The sequence below is a fragment of the Pieris rapae genome, chromosome 1 (genome assembly GCF_905147795.1).
Source record: "Pieris rapae chromosome 1, ilPieRapa1.1, whole genome shotgun sequence".
Taxonomy (NCBI): domain Eukaryota; kingdom Metazoa; phylum Arthropoda; class Insecta; order Lepidoptera; family Pieridae; genus Pieris; species Pieris rapae.
The window spans coordinates 8263240-8286639 of NC_059509.1; the positions used below are offsets into that span (position 1 = coordinate 8263240).

Genomic DNA, 23400 nt, shown 5'->3' on the forward strand with positions numbered 1-23400 from the left:
AACATCGATGATTTAATGAGTGATATAAAACAATAAAATTAATAAATTTATGTAAACCCTCTAAAATGAAAGGTTCAGAAAACATCGAGAAACATTTCTGCAGATAAAAAACTTGACATCAGCATAAAAGGCACCTTGAACCAGGTTGCCTTAAAGAAAGGTTGCCGTTAGGAAATTAAGGCCTTTCTTCCATCACAACACGTTTTTGATACCGCGCGAAAGCATGCTAACGGGTAAGTGGTAAGTCGTCCAGATGATGTGAGATCTTTGAATAGTGAAAGTGCTCATGCAATGAAAACTGAAAGTTCGATGTCATTGAAACCAATAAGTTACGTAAGCGCGGTAACCTGCAACCTGGGAGCAATTGGGAATCTTCCTGCGGGGGAGCGCGTGGGGCGTCGCGTCGCGCGTGCCGTGCGCGTCGAGGGCGCGTTCGTGCTCGCTCGTGTCGCGTAACACGGGAGGAATCGATGCGGGCAGCGGGCGGCAGCGGAGTGCTGCACCGGGAGGCTGCGCGGCCCCCCACATCCCGCGACCCGGGCGCCGCGCATGCGCACCCAGCTCCCGGGCTGTCGCGCCGCCCGCGAGACGCCGCGGCCGTACTATAGTCTACAACCCTAAAGTACGTATTCATATCCTTTTCGGAACTAAGAACTTACAATGGGGACTGAAAACTGGATTGTTCTGAACTGTTCAATGTTTACTAATATATATTTGATATATTTCTTATTAGATTAATTTTACGATTAAGACTAGTGCTTTACAAGTATTGGTATTTTATTGTTTTACTTTTAACTTTTTTCTTTGTTCTCATGGTCAAACTCAAATGTAATTTGATACATCTTACCGAAAAGTACTTACAACGTAACTTACTTTTTCCAACTTAATACTATACACGATGTTCTCTGTGGATAACATTTCAATTCCCGGCGCGCTGATTTAGGATACTACAGCTACAATATTCATTATCTGAATTAGTAGACTGCAATATTGAACAATCGAACGTACATTTATTGCTATAATATTATTATAGATCATTAGGTTTGATTGGCGTCATTGTGATTAAGTTTTGACCTCTTATTAGATTGTTGAATTCGCACCGTCATCGAATTAACTCGTGCCTTTGACGATGCAATATTACGATTATATTATGCAAGCTATAGCTAAAATATAAAGTAGGTTTACACATTTAAACATAACATCATAGGAAAGAAACATTCACAGTACATAACATTGGATATTACTAATTTTAATATTTTTTATTTACTTTTGAGCACTTATAATACAAGCAGCAAATTAAGATTAAATTAATAAAATAATTAAAATACATGAAAATTAAAACCAAAAATTATTACATTAAGGAAGACATCTTTAACAATAGAACGGTTCGTAGCGAACATAACGCAAAGTAATGATTTTGCCAGCAGCGGCCTATCTTGATGTCCCGTCTTGAATAATTATCTGGAGGCCTATGATGTGTTTGTTTAACGATAGTACAAGGCTGTAACTTCACTTCTGTGAAGATAGCTAAGCTAGCATATTATCTCTAAATTTCGGTAACGGTTACTTGAAAATATCCAAATTTAGCAAAATAATTTCAGATAACAATGTTTTGGCAATATTTCAAAATAATGTTAAATATAGTTTATGTTTATAAAGATTTTTATACAATTAAAGCTGGTGGTAACGTGGTTAACATTTCATTATTTTTTTCATCATCTTTTATTTCTAGAGTGAGGGTTAGGGGCATATTTTTGTATAGAGACTCCAAATTAGAGTATGGGTTTAATCTGATAATTTCGAAAACGTTTCCAACTGCTATCCAAAAATGTTCCATTAAGAACTGGTGGCCATTTGGTGAAGTGGAAGTTTTAGTCCAAAGAAACCAAAAACAAGATGGCCGCCATGCTTGGCAATCAACGTGCAGATCATAAGCGTACCGGAAATGGGTCACCTGTAACTTACCACAAAAATTCAACGGCACACCTAAATAGAGGGAGGAGGGATATGTCGAACCAACTTCCATAAGCTACTTGAGACGATGACTGATGAGATTCGGTACTTGTGTATTACATTTTTTAAAGTTTGGCCAAAACGTAATCTAATAGTAATCGGCGTTATGCTTAAAAATTGTAAGTATGGTTTTAAATATTGGGTCAGGAATCAGATCGGCCAGTCAGGTCAGATATGGAAATATCTTCCCTGGAGACGCCAACGTCTTATCTTAACCGTAAAAGATTAAAATGGGATTTTATATCAGAAGTCGTAAAATACCTTGAGCAATCAATAAGTGTAGAGTAAAAAAAATAAAATAGCCTAAAGAGATGGCCGCCGTACAAGTAATTTTATATAAGATCTTCTTTACTTTAAAAAATAAATCAGTCTGGATCACAAACAATTCATATAGCTCAGGAATTTTTGTTAAGATTTATAATCAGCGGCTGAATAGCCACAGATTATAAATTGCGCTATATTTACTTACGTATATAGTGGAAATTGATTGGAAGTAATATCTTTCTATAAAGAAATCGTATTATTTAAGCGCGCCGATAACCTAAGTCGATATTGTGCTTTGGTTTAATCAGAATATTGACAATACAGTTGTGAATTTGCATCTATGATTTGTCAGATCATAGCATCATCAGCATCTATTGTTTGCGGTCGGGAAATGCCTGAAATTCAGGTGATATCAAAAGGCGTGTTTGTCACAATATTCGTATGTTATTAATAAACGTTACGTTAAATGATTAGTTGATTTTTTTATATACAATTGATGAGGTGTTAATATTGAATTTTAAATATTATGTACATTATTGACATAGGTTATTGTTTATGGGTTAGGTCTCTGAACTTTGTTAATTCTTTTTTATTCTTTTTATAGCAAGTATAGAAGAGCTTATGTCCAGTAAGCATGGATAAACTGTTAAATCTATCTAATTGCATTATAATGACGGTTACTCACATTGTGTTTTTAATATACTCATATATATTTATGTTAGATATAACCGGAATAAGGATTTAAGCAAAAGATAAACTAAAAAGAAAATGGATACTTTTGCTCGCGCAACTAAAAGCATTTGCATTAAGTGGTACTTTCAAGTTTCTTGTTTGGTTGCGAAAATAAAATTTTATGATATATAAAGCACCGATGATGGCGTGTTAGATGTCAAAAATAAATATGCGGCTAAAATAAATTTACGTGAAAGTTTATTGTATACTAGAGGTATTCGATTTCCATGAATATATAAAGATTTCAACGTTAATACACAATAGTAAAGAAACAAAAAGGTCCCAGTTTTGCTTCAATGTGTAGAGAGAAGCCAATTCATTAAAAACAGCAGGTCCAAGCAGATTGCTAGAGTTGAATGAATAGGAGATCTGTGGTGGGTTTTGAACGGCTTTGCTCAGGACAGCTTCTTTTAGAAGCCTTTAATATGTATGTTACATGTGTTACGTGTGTGTATATCAATTGAACTCCCTTGCTCTGCATAGCCAATACCTGTACCCCTCTAACGCAACACCATTATAAAAGGAAGCGGACAACAGGTATCAATAGCTTTCATCGGATACCTCAAATAGGACCGGTCAAGTTCTCTAATAGTAAAATCATAATGTAGGTTATTTGTAGTGTATCTCATATCGGCCTGATTAAGTAATCATATTTAGTTAAGTCTCAATGATTTTACTAGTAATTAATTAAATTAATTTAAATTTTTGGGATTCACCGCTGGCCCTCACTTAATTAATTCCAAAATATTGATTTAGAAATGCCTAATATTTTAAAGAACACTTGTATTTAAATATATGTATATAATATATATAGTAATTTGTTTGTAGTTATTCCACATTAGATAAACGACACTCAGAATTGTACCAAAAGCAGTTATCAAATGTTTTCAAGAGCTCTTCAGATATAGTGTAGATATCGGGTTTCTCAAACTGAGTAGAGCTATTAAAGATAAAATAAAGGCGTCTGCTATTATTTGCACTGGTATCAGGGGAAATTATGGAGACATGGCCGGATGGATGATTTTGCTTTATCGTAAATTTATTACTATTTATGACTGTGAATTCCACAGTAAATATATACATTACTAATTCAACTTAAACAACAAAGTAAGTATACTAAAAATTCTAGAAGTATATATAACAGGGGTCGCCCAATCAATTTGCTCCAGTTCAAACAATTTGTATTAAAAACTTGGCGATTGAAAAGAGTGGCGGAAAGATTCTTGCCAGTTCTTCTTACCCGCTCTACGCCCTTGACTTGCGAACTGGTTGTAAATGGAAATTTACAATTAATTTAATTTGTTTTTTTTGACGTTCATAAGTGTACATGTTTATCTATAAAGATATTTTTGAGTTTGAGTTTTTTTGAGAATGATAATTTTTATAGAATACTAGCTGACCCGGTAAACGTTGTTTTGCCATGCTTATGTGCCAAAAAATTAAAGTTTATAATTAACAAAAAAAACATAAGGGATGATTGTAGAGGGGTGAAAATTTAGAGTTGCATGTATTTTTGTATGGTGTATCGTAAAAAAATACGAAAACGAAAAATTTTGCCTAAAAAATAAATAAAAACATTTAGGGGTGGACCACCCTTAACATTTAGGGGGATGAAAAATAGATGTTGTTCGATTCTCAGACCTACCCAATGCGCACACAAAATTTCATGAGAATCGGTCGAGCCGTTTCGGAGGAGTTCGGTTACTAACCCCGTGACACAAGAATTTTATATATAAGATGTTCTGTGTACGTGCTTTGACTGTAGAATTAAAGCAATAGCGCTACGCTTCCGTAGCACCTCTGCGATACATAGCTGGTAAAAAGTCGGATCTATTTATTGTGAGAATAAATCATATTGTACAACGCAACGATAAACTGGTAGAGTTGATAAGACTTTATAAGATAATAATAGAATTTCCAATTAATTTTGTTCCATAATATTTGATTGTATAGTGTCAGTAATTCTCACAAAATATATGAAATGTAATTGAAAATAAATCAAAGTACATATAATTCGACTAAAAAATTTCATTATTTTAGCAGAAGAAAAGCTTATAATTAATTTATTGGGTTTATTTTACAGAAACAAACCATTGTTTTTGTAACTTTGCATTGCAGACTTCGTGCTTAAGAAATAATAATGAAAACGTAAAACATTTTTTGTATGTAAAACCTTACTTCACTTTTATCTTATAAAGCTTTTATCCTGTGTGGGATCCACTTTGTTCTTCAGCGTCAGTTAAATTAGAATTCTTTTTAACTTTTAAGTATCCATGTCGTAAGTAACCCTTGACAAGGGGAGTGATATTCGAAGGTTTCATCGTGACCCACCCGATAAAGTTAACGAGAAGAATTGTTCACGCCAGATTTTGTTAAGTTTTAGCATTAAAAATAGTATACGTTTTATGATACAAAGTTAAGGTTTTCACATATCTATTATAACAAGTGGAATTTAGTATAAACATTAAATATGAATGATTTCTAATATAGAATATGTATATATTGGAATTTTGTACGTGATGGTAGAATTGTGGGTTATCTATCTATGAATAATTGTATTGTACGTATATGTTTTTTGTTGTAACAGATCCTTACTAAGTACATAAAACAACAGTTTTATGTACAATGAGAATGCGGGAAAGTTTTAAGTAGTGTCAGAGGCTAGGGGCATCATTGTGACCCAAATGTAGGCTAACAATTACTTCTAAAGCTCTTTACCCTTACGGCAGGATAGCCTACCTGTTCTCCAACGATGTTTTATTAAGGAATATGTTTACGTAACCCGAAATAATTTTATGAGGCATCATTAACCTACGTTCTAGAATTTGTTTCCTAATTTTAATTCTCTTCAAGAATAGATTTATGATTTACATTTATTTTTTAAAGCAACAGATATATGGCATAACTATTTCTAGCCCTGTCGTTAATTTTTTTAAGTGAAACGACCTTCGTATAGTCTTCCATATCATGTTTATTCTAATGGCAAGAATTTACGGCTTCTTCTTCTAACGTTTTTATATATTTTAGTAATAAAAGAAATTTGGTTGAGAAACACAATTACTATAACCAAATATGAGTCTAAAGTTGATGTTGAAATTGGTAGTAACATCAACTAATAGAGCTTACTGTAATTGCAGTGTATATAATATATAAAATATAATAAGGAAGTACCGCGCATGTTCCTTAAATAAATATATTGGTAAATTCCAAGCACATGCGCGTGGTATTCTTACTATGCAGCGAAGTAAACAGCCTGAGCGTCGTAAAATTAACTGAAATATGTACTTGTTGTGTTCATTTCTAAGATGCGATCAATTGTGAATTGTAAGCAATGCTAATAAAGTTTGTCTTAAAGAAACAGTATACTTAACATCAATTTCAACCCTTACCAATTATCATTTTCACATTACGAAGTTTCACTTCTTGTGCGAACACATTCTACGCATTATTTTTTTAGTCAATCCTAGTGGGGAGGTTGCAAACGTGGTAAAAATGTTAACCGGAACCTGAAATTTTTTCATAAATAGTTATCTAAAGAATTAATAATAATCGAATTTTAAAATTCCATAGTCTAATAGATAACATAAATTATTATTCCTATTCAAGTTAACGCTTTTGTGTTATCTTTATTTTCTCGTTGAATTTCGTGCATAAAGTATCTGTTCCGGGCGCTTGCATATTTTACAACGCCTCGTTTGCACGGAATATTTGATGCTTCACTGTTTTATGAGAGTTCAAAGGATAAATTTGTAGGCGCATGCAAATTAATTTCCCCTTTATACCCTCAGTTTTCGACTATTGTTTTTATTCGATAAATCACTTCAAAAAACTTTGTCATGCGTGTAAATGCCGACGTGATTTTGTGGCCTGCAGCACTTTGAATTATTAATACATTTATCTGTCTAGTGTCAGATGTCAACACAAAGACACACACCGACTCCAAGTCCCAGTTAACCACTGTTTTCGCCGTATTCTGGTTATCTTCTGGTCCGTAAAATTTCCAAACATTCTCAAAAATCAGACGAAAGATATACAAAAATAACGTCAGGTACCAAAAAAAATAGCGGCCAATATTTCCCCATACAAGGGAAAATTATAGTAAAGTGTGGAACTTACCTCAGGAACATTATAAAAAAGGGCAGTCTATTATTATCCACATTTATACATTTAATGTTTTTATAGTCAAACGGTATAAAATAGATTTCACAAAATATATATAGCTTAGGCTTATTTTTCTATTAAGGTGGAATTAATTAGTAAAAGTATTAATAAACCATTCTAGTTCGCAGATTGGACCGCGCACCTGTTAATTAAAGCAGGCTACTTAAATCCGATGGATCGAGTTACCAAAATTAATATTTGTAAATACTGAAGCTACATAATCCAGCAATAATTTAATTACAAATTATCACAATCATGTGTGCGGAGAATTGTACAAGGTGTCTCAAAAAAAACTTCATAGTTGATCGATAAAAAAAAAGTAAGTCGTGTATCGAAAGAGTGTAAAGTTTAGTTCTTGGGAATAAATAAAAGTCCCAGGGCAGGATTGTATGGCGGATGACTCATTATCTCGATACCTGCCATAGTCAAATATTCCATTTTGCGGAGTGCGCTGAAGCATTGTCGTTGTGAAGGTCCTCCTACTTCAAGAGGACACAGGGAATCCATCTGGTACAAAGCTTCCTGACGCCAAAATGTTCGTGTAATATTGTTTGAACTTGATTCATACCTACCATGCCTACGCTTGCCTGAATATGCTAATAGATCACTCTCTTATCTTCTTATGCGTAACAAAGCACTGATGTGATCTTCGGTATTCGCTGTTAAAAAGGACGTCTCTCATGCGGATCATCATTGATATTGCTACGTCTACGATTAAACTCGTTAAACCCATTGTAAATAGCGGCACGAGATGGGGCTTCATTACGAAATGCTAATCGCAGACTATCATAACTTTGTTGTTGAGTTAGCCCACAACGAAACTCATAATAAATCATTGACAGATTTTTTTCCCGTTATCCTATATCCCGACAGATTTTTATTTTTACGTGTAACAAGCAAGTTTTAGATTTGCTCCCAATTCACAAAAACAAATGACAAGTTAATGCAATATACTACATTAGGTTACCAAAAATTTCTAAAATTGAAATTCAAGAAAGGTTTCATTAGCAATGCTTCTAACTGCCCTAAAATAACTTTTATGATAACAAAAATATAACGATAGTTCGACTTTGTTGAGTAAATTGTTTACTGCCGCGAGATCAGTCAAACCGCGGGGCATTGCTAGTATTTATATATTATTTTTGTATAGTTCTCTTACTAAATATTGGTACTAACAACACACAAATAATTCAATATCAAATTATTAATGATAAGCAATTTATTATTATTATCTACTGTGTTTGAAGAATTTATTGAGTTAATTTTACCTCACTGTAAAAGAGTTTTACTATTGTAATTATTCATAATAATATTAAGAACTCTCTGAATAAGCATGCCTTCTTCGCCTGGAGTAACACTCCATGTATGTAAAATACCTTGAATTCCATGGTTTAAAATATAAAAGTATATTTTTTTAATTCAATGTTGTATGTAATGTCTCTTAAATGAAGGGCGTTGTTAATAGGGCAGATATTGATAATATTTCTTTATATCTTTCTTACATATTTAGGTGATCAGTCCGGAAATCGAATCAAAATGTCGCTCTGTGGTAAAGCCATGTGCGTAAACAAATAATGCAAAGGGTGGGTTTAGAAATTGAGTTACCATATATATATATATATATATATAGTACTAGAGAGTAGAACTTTGCCAAAAGAGACTCCTTTTAATAATATATTTTAGTTATTATTTATTTCTCGTTTAATCGCTAATTACATACATTATATTATGTATAAAAATTTAGTAATTTCTTGTAGTATGAGATACGATTCTATATTGAATTGGGACAACTTCGTAATAAAACCTAATGAAGGCATGAAGATTACAAGTCTTTTGCCACAACAAAGGAAATTACGCAATGCTGACTTGTCACCAACGCTTGTGTTAATATTTGAACTTGAATTTAGCAAGCTATGCAAAGAGAAATTTTGATGAAACATCACCGCGATAATTACAATGTGAAGATAATAAATAATGGAATATTTATATGAATAAAAAGATAACACGTTTTTACTACAGATTTAGGTATCGGTTCGGCAAATAAACTTAACGTTTAATAGAAAAAAAAAACAACATTCTTTATATGTTTAGCAATATGTACAATAGGATTCAGATTGAGGCCTCCCTAATAATGTCATAAATATGAAACATTTACTGTGCTATATAAATGAGAGATTTATAATCAAAATTTGACGTTGTCTTGAATATCACGTATGGTAACTCCGATCCCTCGATATCTCGAGCCATTTTTCGAGATCAATCCTGAAGCAAAACATGACGTGATCTCGTAGGACTTACGAGATTAAGTGGCACTATCAGAAAAGTTAATCTCTTCGATGAACAAGCGTATCTCTTTATCTCTGAGCGTCGAAGAAAGCAACCACAGACTTATTATTTTTCAAAATCCGTTTTAAATTTTAAAATCCTAGTTTTACAATTATAAAGAGACCTGGAACAGTTGAAAGGCGACTTTTCATTAGAAAGAAAGTAAAAATAGCATCAAACTATAAGATATCATGGTTTAATTATACGTATAATAAATATAATATAGTGAGATTAAGACTTGCCTCTATCACAATAATTGCAAAGAATTTGAATTTACCTGCTGCTTGCCTACACTAACCATACGAGCAGCTAAAACTCTATCACGTCTTTCTGCGAGATTATATAGATTAGAGACACTCATAACAAAAGAGATGAAGCTATATGAGTGTGAGGGAGGAAGGGGTAGCTTTTTAAAATTTGCTTGCTAGAGCAAGGAATATAATTTCTTTTCTGCATCGCAATAATATATCGGGTATACATTTCCAATTTTGTATTCTATCACGCCAATACAACATATTACAAAGACTTCTATAACCATTTTGAACCTGAATTTGTTATAATATTGTTATGTTTATGATTTTTACGTTTACATAAAGTTATTTTTTTTTGTTTCCCATTTTTCTTTGTTGCCCAGTTGCGTTGCACTCAGCTCACTTATTTTACTTAGATTTATCATTACATTTTGTTTTTTAAAGAGAACTAAATAAATAAAATATACTGTAACTTACTGTAGGGGTCTTTTGCTGATCACTTCGTGTAATGATTTTTTTTTATAAATATTGTATTTGTATACGAAAATTATTGGCTGTTTCATAATGATAACATTTTATAAGTATATTTTCATATAAATTTATAATTCTGTTAAATAAACTTAGAAGTTAAAGTAGATTGCTCTAGTTTATTTATTAATTATAAAGAAAAATATACACTCAATACAAGTTAGCTCTAGAAATAGTAGGGCGGAATAAGTGGTTGCCACTCGATGACAAGATCAGTTGCCATGATAACCATCTTTTGATACGAGGCCTACCACGCAGCTTATGTTCTAGTACACTACATAGTAGCATTATAATAACTGAAGCTTATTACAGAGTCTTTGTATGCAAATATGTTTTGATACCAACAAATTTTTTGTTCAGTTGAATGACATCGTAACAAATGAAGTATAACTACAAATATTTGTATTCAATCTTAATTTTACGGACTTGTACATTTTTTAATCATCCGTCGCGGTGTTTTGCAACAATTATAATAAGTGGAAAACTAAAAGTAGACTAAAAAAAAGAAGATTAGTCTGAGATCAGCAAAGTCAGACAAATTTTTTATTCAGTATATTAATAAGGTTGACAATTATACAGAAAACTGCTGATTTTACCGTGCTTTCGGTGTACAGTATATATTTCATAGTAATAGCATTTCATAGCAGTATCGTGAAATTTGATTTCCACAAATATTTGTTTAAATTGTTAGTAAAGTGAGTTCGTACTTGATAAAGAGTTAGTGCGTACTGAATTTTGTATCGACAGAATTAAACATTTCTTAAGAACTGTTTTTCGAGATACGATCACCATACATATGTAATGGGTACTTTGAATGGGTATTCTGATGAAGAAAGATGTTTTTAATAAAGAAAGAAGAAGCCTAAGACAAAAAATCGCACAAGGCAGTATATCACTTGTTCGTTGATCTTTAAAAAAAAAATAACAAAAATTCGTTTTATTATGATAGAGAAAGCGGCCGTTAATCACCGTCCTTAAAGATCTCGTAAGTCTAATATCTGGTGAGTACGGGTCTCACAAATTTAAAGAAATAAATTAGAAATTTTGAACATCGTTATGATTTCACAGGCTGTTTGACAATTAATATTAGTCATTTTCTAAATTTGCACGACTAAAGAGTCATTAGAAAATCTCAAAGCGCTCAACTGGTTCTGAAATAATTGTCCTATGGAGTGGGGTAAGCTCTCAGCAGAACCATTATTTGGGATCTTTTGTGAACCCTCTGCCTTGGGTACTTTATAAAATACAAAGGACTTAAAATAGTGCTTTAGTTATCGTTAAATGTTTTTATAATGAAATATCTCTTGAGGTACTTCTCGCATCAGAATAAAATAGTTTTACGTTTACTTTTGAGTAAAAATAAGAAATATTTCTATGACAATAATTACAGAGGATTTAAATTTAAGTGCTTTTATAACAAACACTAACGAGCACCACACGAGCAGTTCAAACTCCTTCACAGGTTTCTGCAAGATTAGATAAATTGAAGTAAATGATAACAAAAAAGAGGAATCTATATGAGTGTGAGGGAGCGAAGAGGAACTTTTTAAGAGCAAGGGATATTTTTTGGTTATATTGTATATTGGTTATAATTCTCACATCAGAATAAGATGGTTTCATATTTACTTTTGAGTTACAGTTATTTATTTTGACTTTCAGACACTAAGATAAAAAATTTAAATTTGCCTACACTACACGTACTTTCCCTACACTATAGTAACAGATGATACAGTTTGAAACAGGTGGTTTTGTATAAAATTCGCAAAAGAAGAAAACCGTAATGTTATAATAAATAACGTAATGTTATAATAAATAACATTCCGGTTTTCTTCTTTTAAAAGTAAAAGTTTCATAGTAAGAAATTACCAGTAAAGTATTATTTACTGTAGAATGTAGAATATCGAATGAATTCCAATTTTAGGAATTTATAGAGGACTGCCATAGCAGTTAATTTAAAAAAAAAGACTGTGGTAAATTGTGGTTTGGTTCTTCACGTAGATTTTAGCGAAAACAAAATAGTTTCATTGAACACAGATTCTGTAAGAACTGTTTTCAAACGCTATACGAACGAGCTAACGATGCTATCTATATATGCAGTAATAATATAAATATTTGCTGTAACACAACATAGGAATATATAATTTCATAGGCTATAGAAATTCGAAATAAATCCTGCAGTTTTTGCAGGTACCCTCTTTTAATGACCGATGCTTCGACACAAACAGCAACATCTATTTATAAAGATCCTTTAAAAAACAATGAGACATATCAGACACTGGGCTTTATAAGATTTATATCCCCATAACATGGATACTGGAATTTTACAGTATATTTATTTGTTCACAAAACTTTTATAGAGCTGTGCGCGAATTCAGTATATAAAAGATATTGTTTCGCCTTCTCTAAGTATGGAAACGTTCTTGAACTGATTTAAGTTGTCCTTCCGATTCGGCCATTGGATACTCCTCCATTAGAATTACTACTATTTGGCATCGTTTATTCATGAAATTTCATGAATAATTAAAACTACTTGCGATATTGTTATATAATTTGTGAAATTTATAAATTGTATAAATTATGTTACACTTGTTTTACTTGTATATCTATTGAATATCGTTCAAATTCACTTATACTAATATTAAAAAGGTCGTAAACGCGTTGTCATGTAAAATAAACTCATATAAAATTGCGTGTATGAAGCTATCGGTGATTTAATACTTTATTTAAAATAATTCGGTATATTTTAGAATTGAATACATATTATATTGAATAACCGTAACTGTGAAAGCAGTTTCAAACGGATTAAACTTCTACACGGAGCTTTACACGATTCTTATTAACTATGATTTTTTTAATGTAACTAAAATGTTGCTCACCAATATTGTAAAGATTGAGTAAAGGTGAGGTAAAATATATACAGTGGTTTAAAAAATATAACGTAATATTTAAGTAGGTACATAACAAATGTAATTTTATCTTTGCAAACAAAAAAAAATAGAATGAAATTTACATAGATAAATCATTTAACGCTTCTGTTTGAGTTGCTTCACGCCCTTGACCAAAGTGTTTTGCGGCAGGCGTGACCTGCTATCGGAATATAAATTACTATACGAAATGTTAGCATCATTTAATACGGCTTCGTGACGATTTACATTAAAATTTGTTTGGCGACAATTCACCTTCAAAGACAAAACACCCGACGCCTGATTGTAAGATTTTCTGTATCTGATGTGTCTGATGAGAATGATTTGATAAGTGATTTTGTTTTGTTTAAGATATACTGAGAGGTGGAAATGTTTTTTCTTTAGAAGTACTTAAGTACCTCTCTTACGCACTATTCCGCAGGCTAGTATTTCTAAAATTTTGCGATAAGTACAATTCTCTGTTGGCTGGTGACCTGTTACCACATTACTTATATATTCCTATTATAGACACCAGCCTCTCACAAAGATCGTCGTGAAGGAAGGAGAGTGAAGGCCTCCTCCAAATTATTTCAGTAGTCTCTTTTCTTCGCCACAATTTTCTGATCCTGCCCGCTATCCTTTTTATTATATATACTCCTATTTATTATGTCCGCCAGGTTTCTCGTTCCTCTCTTTTTTTTCCACTGCCATTCCCATCTGTCATTACAAATGCGGCCAATATGACCGTAGAATGTTGAGCCGTAGTATTGTAATTACAATTATTATTATAATTAAATTAATTCAAACATTTGGAATTTTTAAACCTACATTCGTAATTGGTATAGAATCACTTTTATTGTTATTTTTATATGTATGTAAGATTTAATTGTAATGCCCGTTTGGCAAAACATTTTTTGAAAGTTAGTATCATATTAAATAAAACCCTTTAATAAGGAATATAAAATCACATTTAGAATAATTTAATATCTCAATGATCATGTTACTTAGGAACCAATTTTCTTAATGTAAGCCTTCTTGAGGTAGTTTGGGGGATATAAGGAATTATTTTCTAATTCCCTATCCTAAGCGGGATCAACGGTAACTTTCCTGGAATTTATCAGAAATACGCTAAAGTTTTGTGATTAAGTAGGCAAATCCTTATAATATACACTTATTTTCCATTTACGTTCATGTTGCTATTCAGCAAACTATTAGTTTCATTTATCGTCTCATTGCATATTTATTGAATAACTAGCTGACCTGGCGAACTTTGTTCCGCCTTAATGGCAATAAATAAGCAGTTTGGGTTTTTTTATTGGAAAAAATACAAAAAAATTAAATACCTACATTAATCATTCATTATTATTTCTGTATTTTAGTACATAGGTTGCTCTTCACTTAAGTACCTTGTGATACACATTTTTTCATTTTTTGTTTTATTATCAGGCGCAAAAACAAACAACGCTGATGGTCTTCCGACCCGTGAACATGCCACGTATAATTGACCATGGGAAAAACATGAATGTTCTAGCAATACGTATCGGAAATTGAAGTCTTTTAAATTCAAACGGCATATCGGTTGGGATCATCGGGATCCTCGGAATAAGAACTTCCTCACCTTTGAATTTTCCTATCATTATCGTAGCGTAAATTACATTGTTCTTCAATTTTCTAACCACCAAACGCATACCATTATGTAGTTCAGGTCATCTACATCTTTATTCTTTTTCTTCTTTTTTATCAGTAAGCAATGTAACTCTCATGTTTGTTGTCAGCTGCAGTTTCGTCACATAGCGCCATAGATTTGACGATTTGAGGCAAGCGTTTTTCGTCGACAGCCGTAGATCTTGGAATTACTGGCAGTATTTGGCGGAAATCGCCAGACAGTAAAATCATTGCTCCTCCAAAACATCTCGATTCATTGCGTAAATCTTTTAATGTTCGGTTAAGTGCTTCCAATGCACGTTTATGCGCCATTGTGCATTCGTCCCAGATGATGATTTTCGATGCCGCTAAAACTTTGGCCATTGCTGAGTGTTTTGCAATATTACACGTTGGTTCTCCAATAGTTAGAAGATTTAACGGTAATTTTAATTCTGAATGAGCCGTACGGCATCCTTCTAACAATGTGGCTGCTATTTCAGAAGAAGCAACTGCAACCGCTATGTTGGATCTCGCCCGAACAGTTGCTAAAACTAATGACATGAGGAATGTCTTGCCAGTTCCACCAAGGGCATCTAGGAAATATAAACCACCATTTTCATCATCGTTTGCCTTCATTAAAGTATCATAAACTTCCTTTTGTTGGTATTTCAACAGGGGTACATTCGTTTGAACTACTAAATCTAATTCCTGGTGATCATATTCACGTTCCCGTTCCAATACTCGATTAAATGCGTCATTCGACAACAACAACAAATAGAAACATTCATCATTCTTTGGATGAACTGTATACATACGACAATACCGAGTTTTATAGTTCTCTTCACTGTTTATACGAATGGGCAATAGCACTATCATTATAATTAAATTGTAAATTGTAAAAATAATTAAACGTATTTATTTAATAGAAATATTTTGAATATTGATTTCTTACAAATATCAAATTGTCATATATACGTCATTACACAGCTGTCATTATACGTCAATTACATAGCTATCATTTGCGTTTTATTATTCCAAGTCTGATTCTTATTTGTTATACCACTTTTTATAGTGACTGACGTTTCATGTCAAGTCCCACGGGAACGCTGTCGAACGGGATAAAAAGTATCCTATGTCCGTCTCCTGGCTCTAAGCTACCTCCATACCAATTTTCACTCAAATCTGTTCTTTCGTTCTTGAGTTATAAGTGGTGTAACTAACACGACTTTCTTTTATATATATAGATTTTACTTAAAAACATAAATAATATTCCCATATAATATAATTGACGCGAATTAATAAAAAAATTATTCAATTCTTTCAAAATTTAAATTAAATTACTCTTTAAATTCTTTAAAAGCAAATAAATAATGCCTTACCAACTACCCTTTCATATATACCAACCCCATGATTTATTTGACAATTAATAAAATAATATTCAGCTAAATTTTAATAAATAATATAATTTAAAAGAAATCTACGAAAAAACTACAACAAAATCACAAAATATCTGAGATATTAAGTGTTCCGTCCCAGTTTTGGAAGGGTGGGTCTTTATGTTATTAAATAAGTAATAGGAGGGCATGGTAACCAATGTTTTGTTGTTATTTAGATCTTTTCACTGTAATGTATGACATTGGTCTTTTGCCAATAGTATCAGCGTACGCGACATGGTTTTTTTTAACTTGAGTTACATTATCGAAGTTTTAATAGTTCCTATCATTACTATTAACATTCTATAATATATGTTTATCCGAGGTAATGTTAAAATCTATCCCCATCATTAGTGTAGATAGTTAAATGTACAATTAATATTGTGTGGGGTGTTGGTCAAAATAAGTAAAACTAAAAAGAAAAAAAAAAGAAAATAGAAAGCTTAAAAATTTTGCTTAGCTGTCTAATTATTTTTGCATTAAAGTTAGTTTCAGACAGACGCCATTGTAGCGTAGTAGCTAATTGAGCTAAATTTAAAATTAAAGTTTCTCAGAGAAAATACTTTTTTATTCATAAGGTAAAATCCAAAATATGACACAAATTAATCGTTAACATTAACGTAAACAATTTGTTTTTTAATTTGCGTGTATTCAAAACAGCACCCTACAAAGTCTAACTAAATTTAAAATTTACTCTTGCAATGTAATAAGTCAATTTTCTTATATATTTTCATAACGCGATTTAATGATAACCAATGCAAAGCAATGATAACCGGAACGCACACTTACTACGTCCAGGGGGTTTGCATGATGACGTCACAGGGGAGGGAGACAAAGCATTGCGCGTTTTCACGATAGAAAGAGATAAAATATAGGCCAAGCACCGACCTACCTTTGGGTAGATGTGGCCTGTTGAGGCGCCTACGTCAGCTTGGTAATAAGGTCGCGAAAAATGTCCCTCAATTTATGCATCAATGATTTCCCCGGCTTACAATTTTGTAGCTATTTATGAATAGACGCCTTTTATGAAGATTCTTTTCAATTACCAGTTTAATTAGAATTACAGGGTTGTATATCTCTAAGTAAAATACATGGCTTTAGCCATATTTTTCCTAATTTAATTAACCTTATCATTATTATTTAGTGTATTTTTGTATCTTCAAAACATATATAGACACATTCGATCCATTTCACTGATGTGTTTTTTATGTCTAAGGTAAAATTAGCAACTATTAAATTTGGCTTGGAAATAAGAGCCTTTGTTTGGACTGGTGTGGTTGTACGGACTGCCAGTAAAGTACCACATTGTAATGACAATAAATAGTTAGTAAAATTGTAATTATTAGTTGCAAAACAGAGTTTAAATAACGATATTGATCCTGCAGGAACTTAGTTAAATAATAACCCGCTACCCCTGCATAAGTAATAGCAAAATATCTCTTTCTCGCTTATTTCGGCGTGACATAAAAATATCGCTACGTATTTTTTTCTGGCACATTCTAAGAAATAATGTAAATAGTAAAATGTATGCCCGTGGTTTTATTAGGAGGCGTAAGTACATTTCTGGTTCAACATAAAATACACATAAAGCCGAAAAAGCGTCAATTGTCATGTATTTTTACGATTTTATTTTTTTGCAATAAAAAAAACGCCTGAACCTTCACACATATGCGTGAACCCGATTTGATTCCAAGACAACAAATTGCATCTTCCATGCTACGGTAAATTTCGATATATTATTTATATCCGCTGTGCTCTATTGCGCTGATCTGATCTTGAGATCGCACGGTACAAAAACTCAACAATATTGTAGCAATTTCCAATAAGAAGTTATGGAACCGGGTCTCATTGTAGTAGGATTTGGTGCAATGTGTAATTGACGATCGTGACTAACTATATATCTATATGTTTCTTATGATAACACTTTCCTATTGAATATAAATTGCGGTTACAGTTCAACAATTTATAAGGAAAGAATATAATTGCAAATGTTGTCAAGGTATTAGGTAACAGAGGCTTTATAATGTTTACGGTGGTTTAATCTGGTATTCGTATATACGATTGTTTTAGTATCTGGCATTTCGATATAGTTGACTTTCTGTATAATTTGTATAGTTTACTACAAGTATTATTTTCGAACGAAGCGATAGTTACAAATACGTCGATGGAGCGCTTCTTATTTTTTTCCATTCAAACATCGTTTGAATATCTATTCGAATTTACGCATCGTTCGTGCCTTAGTATTGTTAGCCCAACACATGACACAAACTTTCCCTACATTATCACCCATGTAATGTTTTGTTTACTTTCATATCTAATTCTTTATTTACTATAATGAGGTTTATTAACGCTCCAAGGAACAAACAGGCTATTTATTTGATGCAGGGTTAAGTCTATCATTAACCCGCTGCGGGGTCTTTTTATAACAAGGGCTTTTAGCCTTTAGTCTTAGAATGCTGTTAACGATTAACGACGTTTACAATTAGCATTAAAGTAGGAAATATTATTTTAAGTGAAATATTCTTCGCGATTAATAACGATATAACTGATTTATACTAATTTGACTTTGAAGTTATTAAATAATGAAAATGGCAGCTGATACCAGCGCCATTGCTCCGTCATATATAATATAGATTTTTAAAGAGTCAAAAATATCACATTCTTAAGATAATATATTATGCTTTAAGTACATATATTTTGTTATTAAGTTTATATTATTTATTAATTTATTTTATTTATTAACACTTCGTTGCATTACATAAAAGGAAAATATTAAACATAATAAAATGAAAAGCAACTGGCGGCCTTATCGCTTTAGAGCGATTACTTCCAGACAACCACTGTGAGTAAAGGAAAAAAACTACTGTGAGTATTTTTACCTACCCATAACTACTGTAATTGGACTTCAGGTTTCTAAATGTTGTTTGGTGAGTAATAACTGTATGTATTTAATCAAATGGTTTTCTGCTTCTGTACCAAATGATATAATAAATAAAATATCATATTTCTTATCTAGAGGTTTTTTCCAGTATTATATTATTCTATGTAATATCTAAAAATTTAAACCACCTAAAAGCAAATAAGATCTTAGCGTGAGTAACATATTAAAAATGAAAACATTGGCAACATTTAATCACTTTTAGCTATGCTTCAAGCTTAATCCCTAACTGAAATAATAATGTGAAGCTTTAAATCAAACTTGTGAAAGCGTTGTCCATGAGGCAGTTTACGTCATAAAGCTTTTGTAGTGTTGTCAGAAGTTGTATAAAATTAATAGAAACTTTGCATAAAGTTAATTTCAAATTTCCATAATATTCTGTTTTTAAAATGCAACTAAATCAGAATATGTTCTTTACTAATAAGACGGTGATCTTCTATTTTTTGGGCATCGTTATCTATCGTCTTACTCCTTGTGGGGAAAGAAACCGATTTTGTCTCGAACTGACATCAACTATGGGCCATAAACACGTAATCAACCAATCACTGAGTAGGTAAAGGATATTTATTTCTGGAATTTACAGAATACTTGGGGATTGAGAAGATAATTCTAGAAAATTAGTCAGGTAATTCGTTTTTCAGACTTATACGAATTACACTTCTTGATGCGGAACTGGCAAAATTTCTTCTCAAGCAATTAATTTAAGTAGTCAGCCAGTACAATATGGGATGTAAATTCATTAATAGATAATACTTAAAGTTTATTATTTTTTAAATAATGTGATTATCGAAATAATCTTTCTAGAATTGCTTTTAAATGGTAAAGTATTGTTACAATGCTGTTAAAATAGCTTTGCCTATGTAAATTTGATGTGTTGTTTGCGTATACTCTGAATAAAAATCCAAATATAAATTTGAGTACTAAAACAGGTGACTGACCTCTCACAAGCGCGGCTTCAGATGCACCGCCATCTTTATCTTGTCCTGATAACAGTCGCATTTGCACAAATATAGTAACAAAACTTTACTGTTCGTGGCATTTTTAATAATCATATATATACAGGTTAAACTAGGTTATCCTTTATCTATCGACATGTGACTGATAACTGAGAATATAAAGAAGTTAACAAATGGTTAAGATGATCTCATTGATGCCTTGTAATGATATCATTCTTCATCGTCGAATAATAGAATTATAATTATGTTAAAATGTAGAATGCTTGTTACATTTTACGTGAAAATTATTGTATGTCCTAGATTCAGCTTCGGTAAAATTAATATATATTATATACGTGTATATTCAAATTTTGTTTCGTTTGGTTTGTGTTTTTTTTTATTTATTTTATTTAAGTATTCTTACAGCTAATCACTAAACAATATTCAAACAATTACATAACACACAAAAGCCATAACGGAATACACATTGAAACAGAAACATAAAGCACAGTTCTAAGATTGATTGATTGGTAGATTAAAATATATATTTAATATGAAGGAACAAGCAAAGCCATTATTAGTAAAAGATACCTGAGAATTTTTTACATTTTATTAAATTTGTCATAATACTTATACAAATATATGGATTTGCTGGTAATTTATGTTGTAATCTGTTATAATAATTTGTTAAGATAAAATAATTTAAAAGAAATGTTAAAACAAATGCTAAAGTTCTTTTTTATATAAACGTATTATTTCCTACATGCGTGAAAGTACTTTATTATGTTATTAATTTTTTCCTGTCCAGTAAACTCCATATTGTTAAGCTTTCCAAATTCCCATAAGGTCTACATCGACTAAGGACTACTTAGGTATACATATGTCTTTTTAAGATTTAAAACTCTCTCGTTGTATTTCACCTTACTTACCACGTAAGCCTTCTTACAAGCCGGGCACTATCCTCCGGTGACGCGTGAATACCAAACTTTGATACATAATATATATCTATAAATAGTGATCTGTTAATGCGTTTATACTAGCAACTAGTTTTTGTAAATAAATTTAAAACACCCATACCTCCATTTATAATCGGAAAATATTCCTTCTGTCCAATATTCATCAGAGTTTTAAATATTTACTGACTTTTTAACACAAAAACACTGAGCCACAGAGCCGTCACTATTTAACTGCACAAGAACAATATTATCATAAATAACTTTATCGTTAGAGACGCTTGTTATTTCAGACTGTGAACGCACTCTTAGGTCCATTTCACTTAATTATTAATATAATGATATATGTAATAGTATATTCGATCTATATTTTTATTTTTACATGTAAATCGAATGACACGTAAGTTCAAAGAACGTACTCTTGAAAAATTAATGGAGACAATATTATAAAGACATTGTTTAATATATTGTCTTAGAACTTTACAATTAAGCACAACTAAATAATTACCCTGACTACGGCTTATGAAAAGCAATCGAATCATATCTAAATAATGTAATAAATTCGCATTTTTTAAATAGATTATTGTTATTGTTTCTGTATGATATTTTATACACAAGATGTATGCATAGCATTCATAATGCAAAATAAAATTTATACTAGCACTTTCTACATTAATCTTTTACCCGTTTTAACAATATTCAGATAATTAAGCTTGACATACCGTCAAATTAATTTTAACTTTAGGTTTATAATATCATGAAAAGGATTTTTTGAAAGAAAACAGATGCTTGGATTACAACAATGGTAAAAGAAAAATTATGATGATATGATATGATTATTTATGAAATAGCATTGTTCTATTTAACGTAAATATTTATGCAAAATCAGGCTTAAATTTGCCGTTTATAGCACTTCTATAAAGTCAGATAGGACTAACCAAACTTCCCTACTTATTTAGTAGTTTACAAATCAACCCTAATAAGATTAATACATGTCTGTCTGTTAATTATTCCAAATGTGCTCATCAACCCGAAATAACTTTATCTCCGGGAATAGTTTCAAATATTTCAAGAGCACGAAGGTGTATTTAATGAACCGGTTAGTACATCTCTTTGTTATCTTAAAATTCATATAAATGTTTAGTTTTAATGATAAATAATAAAGATATTAAGATGAATCCCTTAAAAGTATAAACAAATAATATTATATTTATGAGATATTACGTATACAAATATATGTAAACAAAGTCGTAGTTCAATCAACTCCTTATCGTGAGACTGCATAGGTTTGGTATTTATATTTTATTACTATGACTAATTTACAATTTCTGCTATAATTCAATACGTATATATAAACTTACAGACAAGTTTTTTAAAAAAATTTTTTTTATTGAATTGTTCTGCTTTAGTCTATCGAATCAGGTGTCTAAAATATAACTACGCTACAAGATGTAGGTATATATTTTTTGTCAATTGTAATTTTTATTGTAAAACTATCAATGTAGGTATGATTGCGTAGGTCTATTGTTTTAGGAATAAGATGTAGAAATAATTTGGAGGCGCTACAACCTTTTTTAGGTCTTGGCCTCAGATTTCTGTATATGTTACATGTTCGTTTACCAATCTAATAGACAAGTAGATGATCATTGCCTTCCTATGCCTGACACACGCCGTCGTCTTTTTGGGTGTAAGATTTGTTTCCTCACGATGTTTACCTTCACCGTGCGAGCCTTGTTGTTAGATGCGCACATAGATAGAAGTACATAGTAGTCCATTGGTCCGCAGCCTTGAATCGAACCTACCACATCAGGGATGAGAGCCGCAAGCTCGAGCCACTAGGCCAACACTGCTCAGTTATGTATAATATAAATAATTAAATACAATAAAGTATATTGTTAAATAAGATTCATACTAAGAAAAGTTAAATAAGTTTTAAAATCATGATTGCAGGTACTTTTATAGATTGATCAATATACTGTATTGATGAATAAAGCAATAGGTATTTGCAATAAATCATAGCTGTGCAATATTGTATGCAAATGTGAACGTGCCTGGATTGATATCACCCAACATTGGAAACAATATTTGATCAAGAACTGTATTGGCTACCGGTGATAATGGTCTTACGTTTTCCCTTGTAAGGCAAAACCTCGATCAAAGTTCAAAAGATGGGAGGATGTAGGATGATCTCTTTGATCTTGGCTTGGCTTGAAAATAATACATACCATGAGTTAAAATGCGGTGGCAGTTTTACTTACCTTGTGTACAATAGCACCATTTTCAAATACTTAAAACCCCTTAGTTTGAAGCTGTCTTAAAT

At 31.7% G+C, this 23400-nt stretch overlaps 1 protein-coding gene across 6 annotated transcripts in view; it reads right to left on the bottom strand.

Moving 5' to 3' along the window:
* Positions 1-23400, bottom strand: part of LOC111003883 (solute carrier family 12 member 6) — a 162624-nt gene that overhangs the window by 26498 nt on the left and 112726 nt on the right. The window contains exon 1 of one of the 6 annotated variants that reach the window (XM_022274631.2): positions 21205-21311. The exons of 3 other annotated variants lie outside the window; for them this stretch is intronic. In XM_022274631.2, coding sequence (XP_022130323.2) covers positions 21205-21247 — 43 coding nt within the window. In that variant the 5' untranslated portion in view covers positions 21248-21311. Of the gene's footprint in view, positions 1-347; positions 482-20130; positions 20254-21204; positions 21312-23400 lie in introns of those variants that run through there. 2 more of the 6 variants (XM_022274630.2, XM_022274629.2) reach the window with 2 other exon arrangements.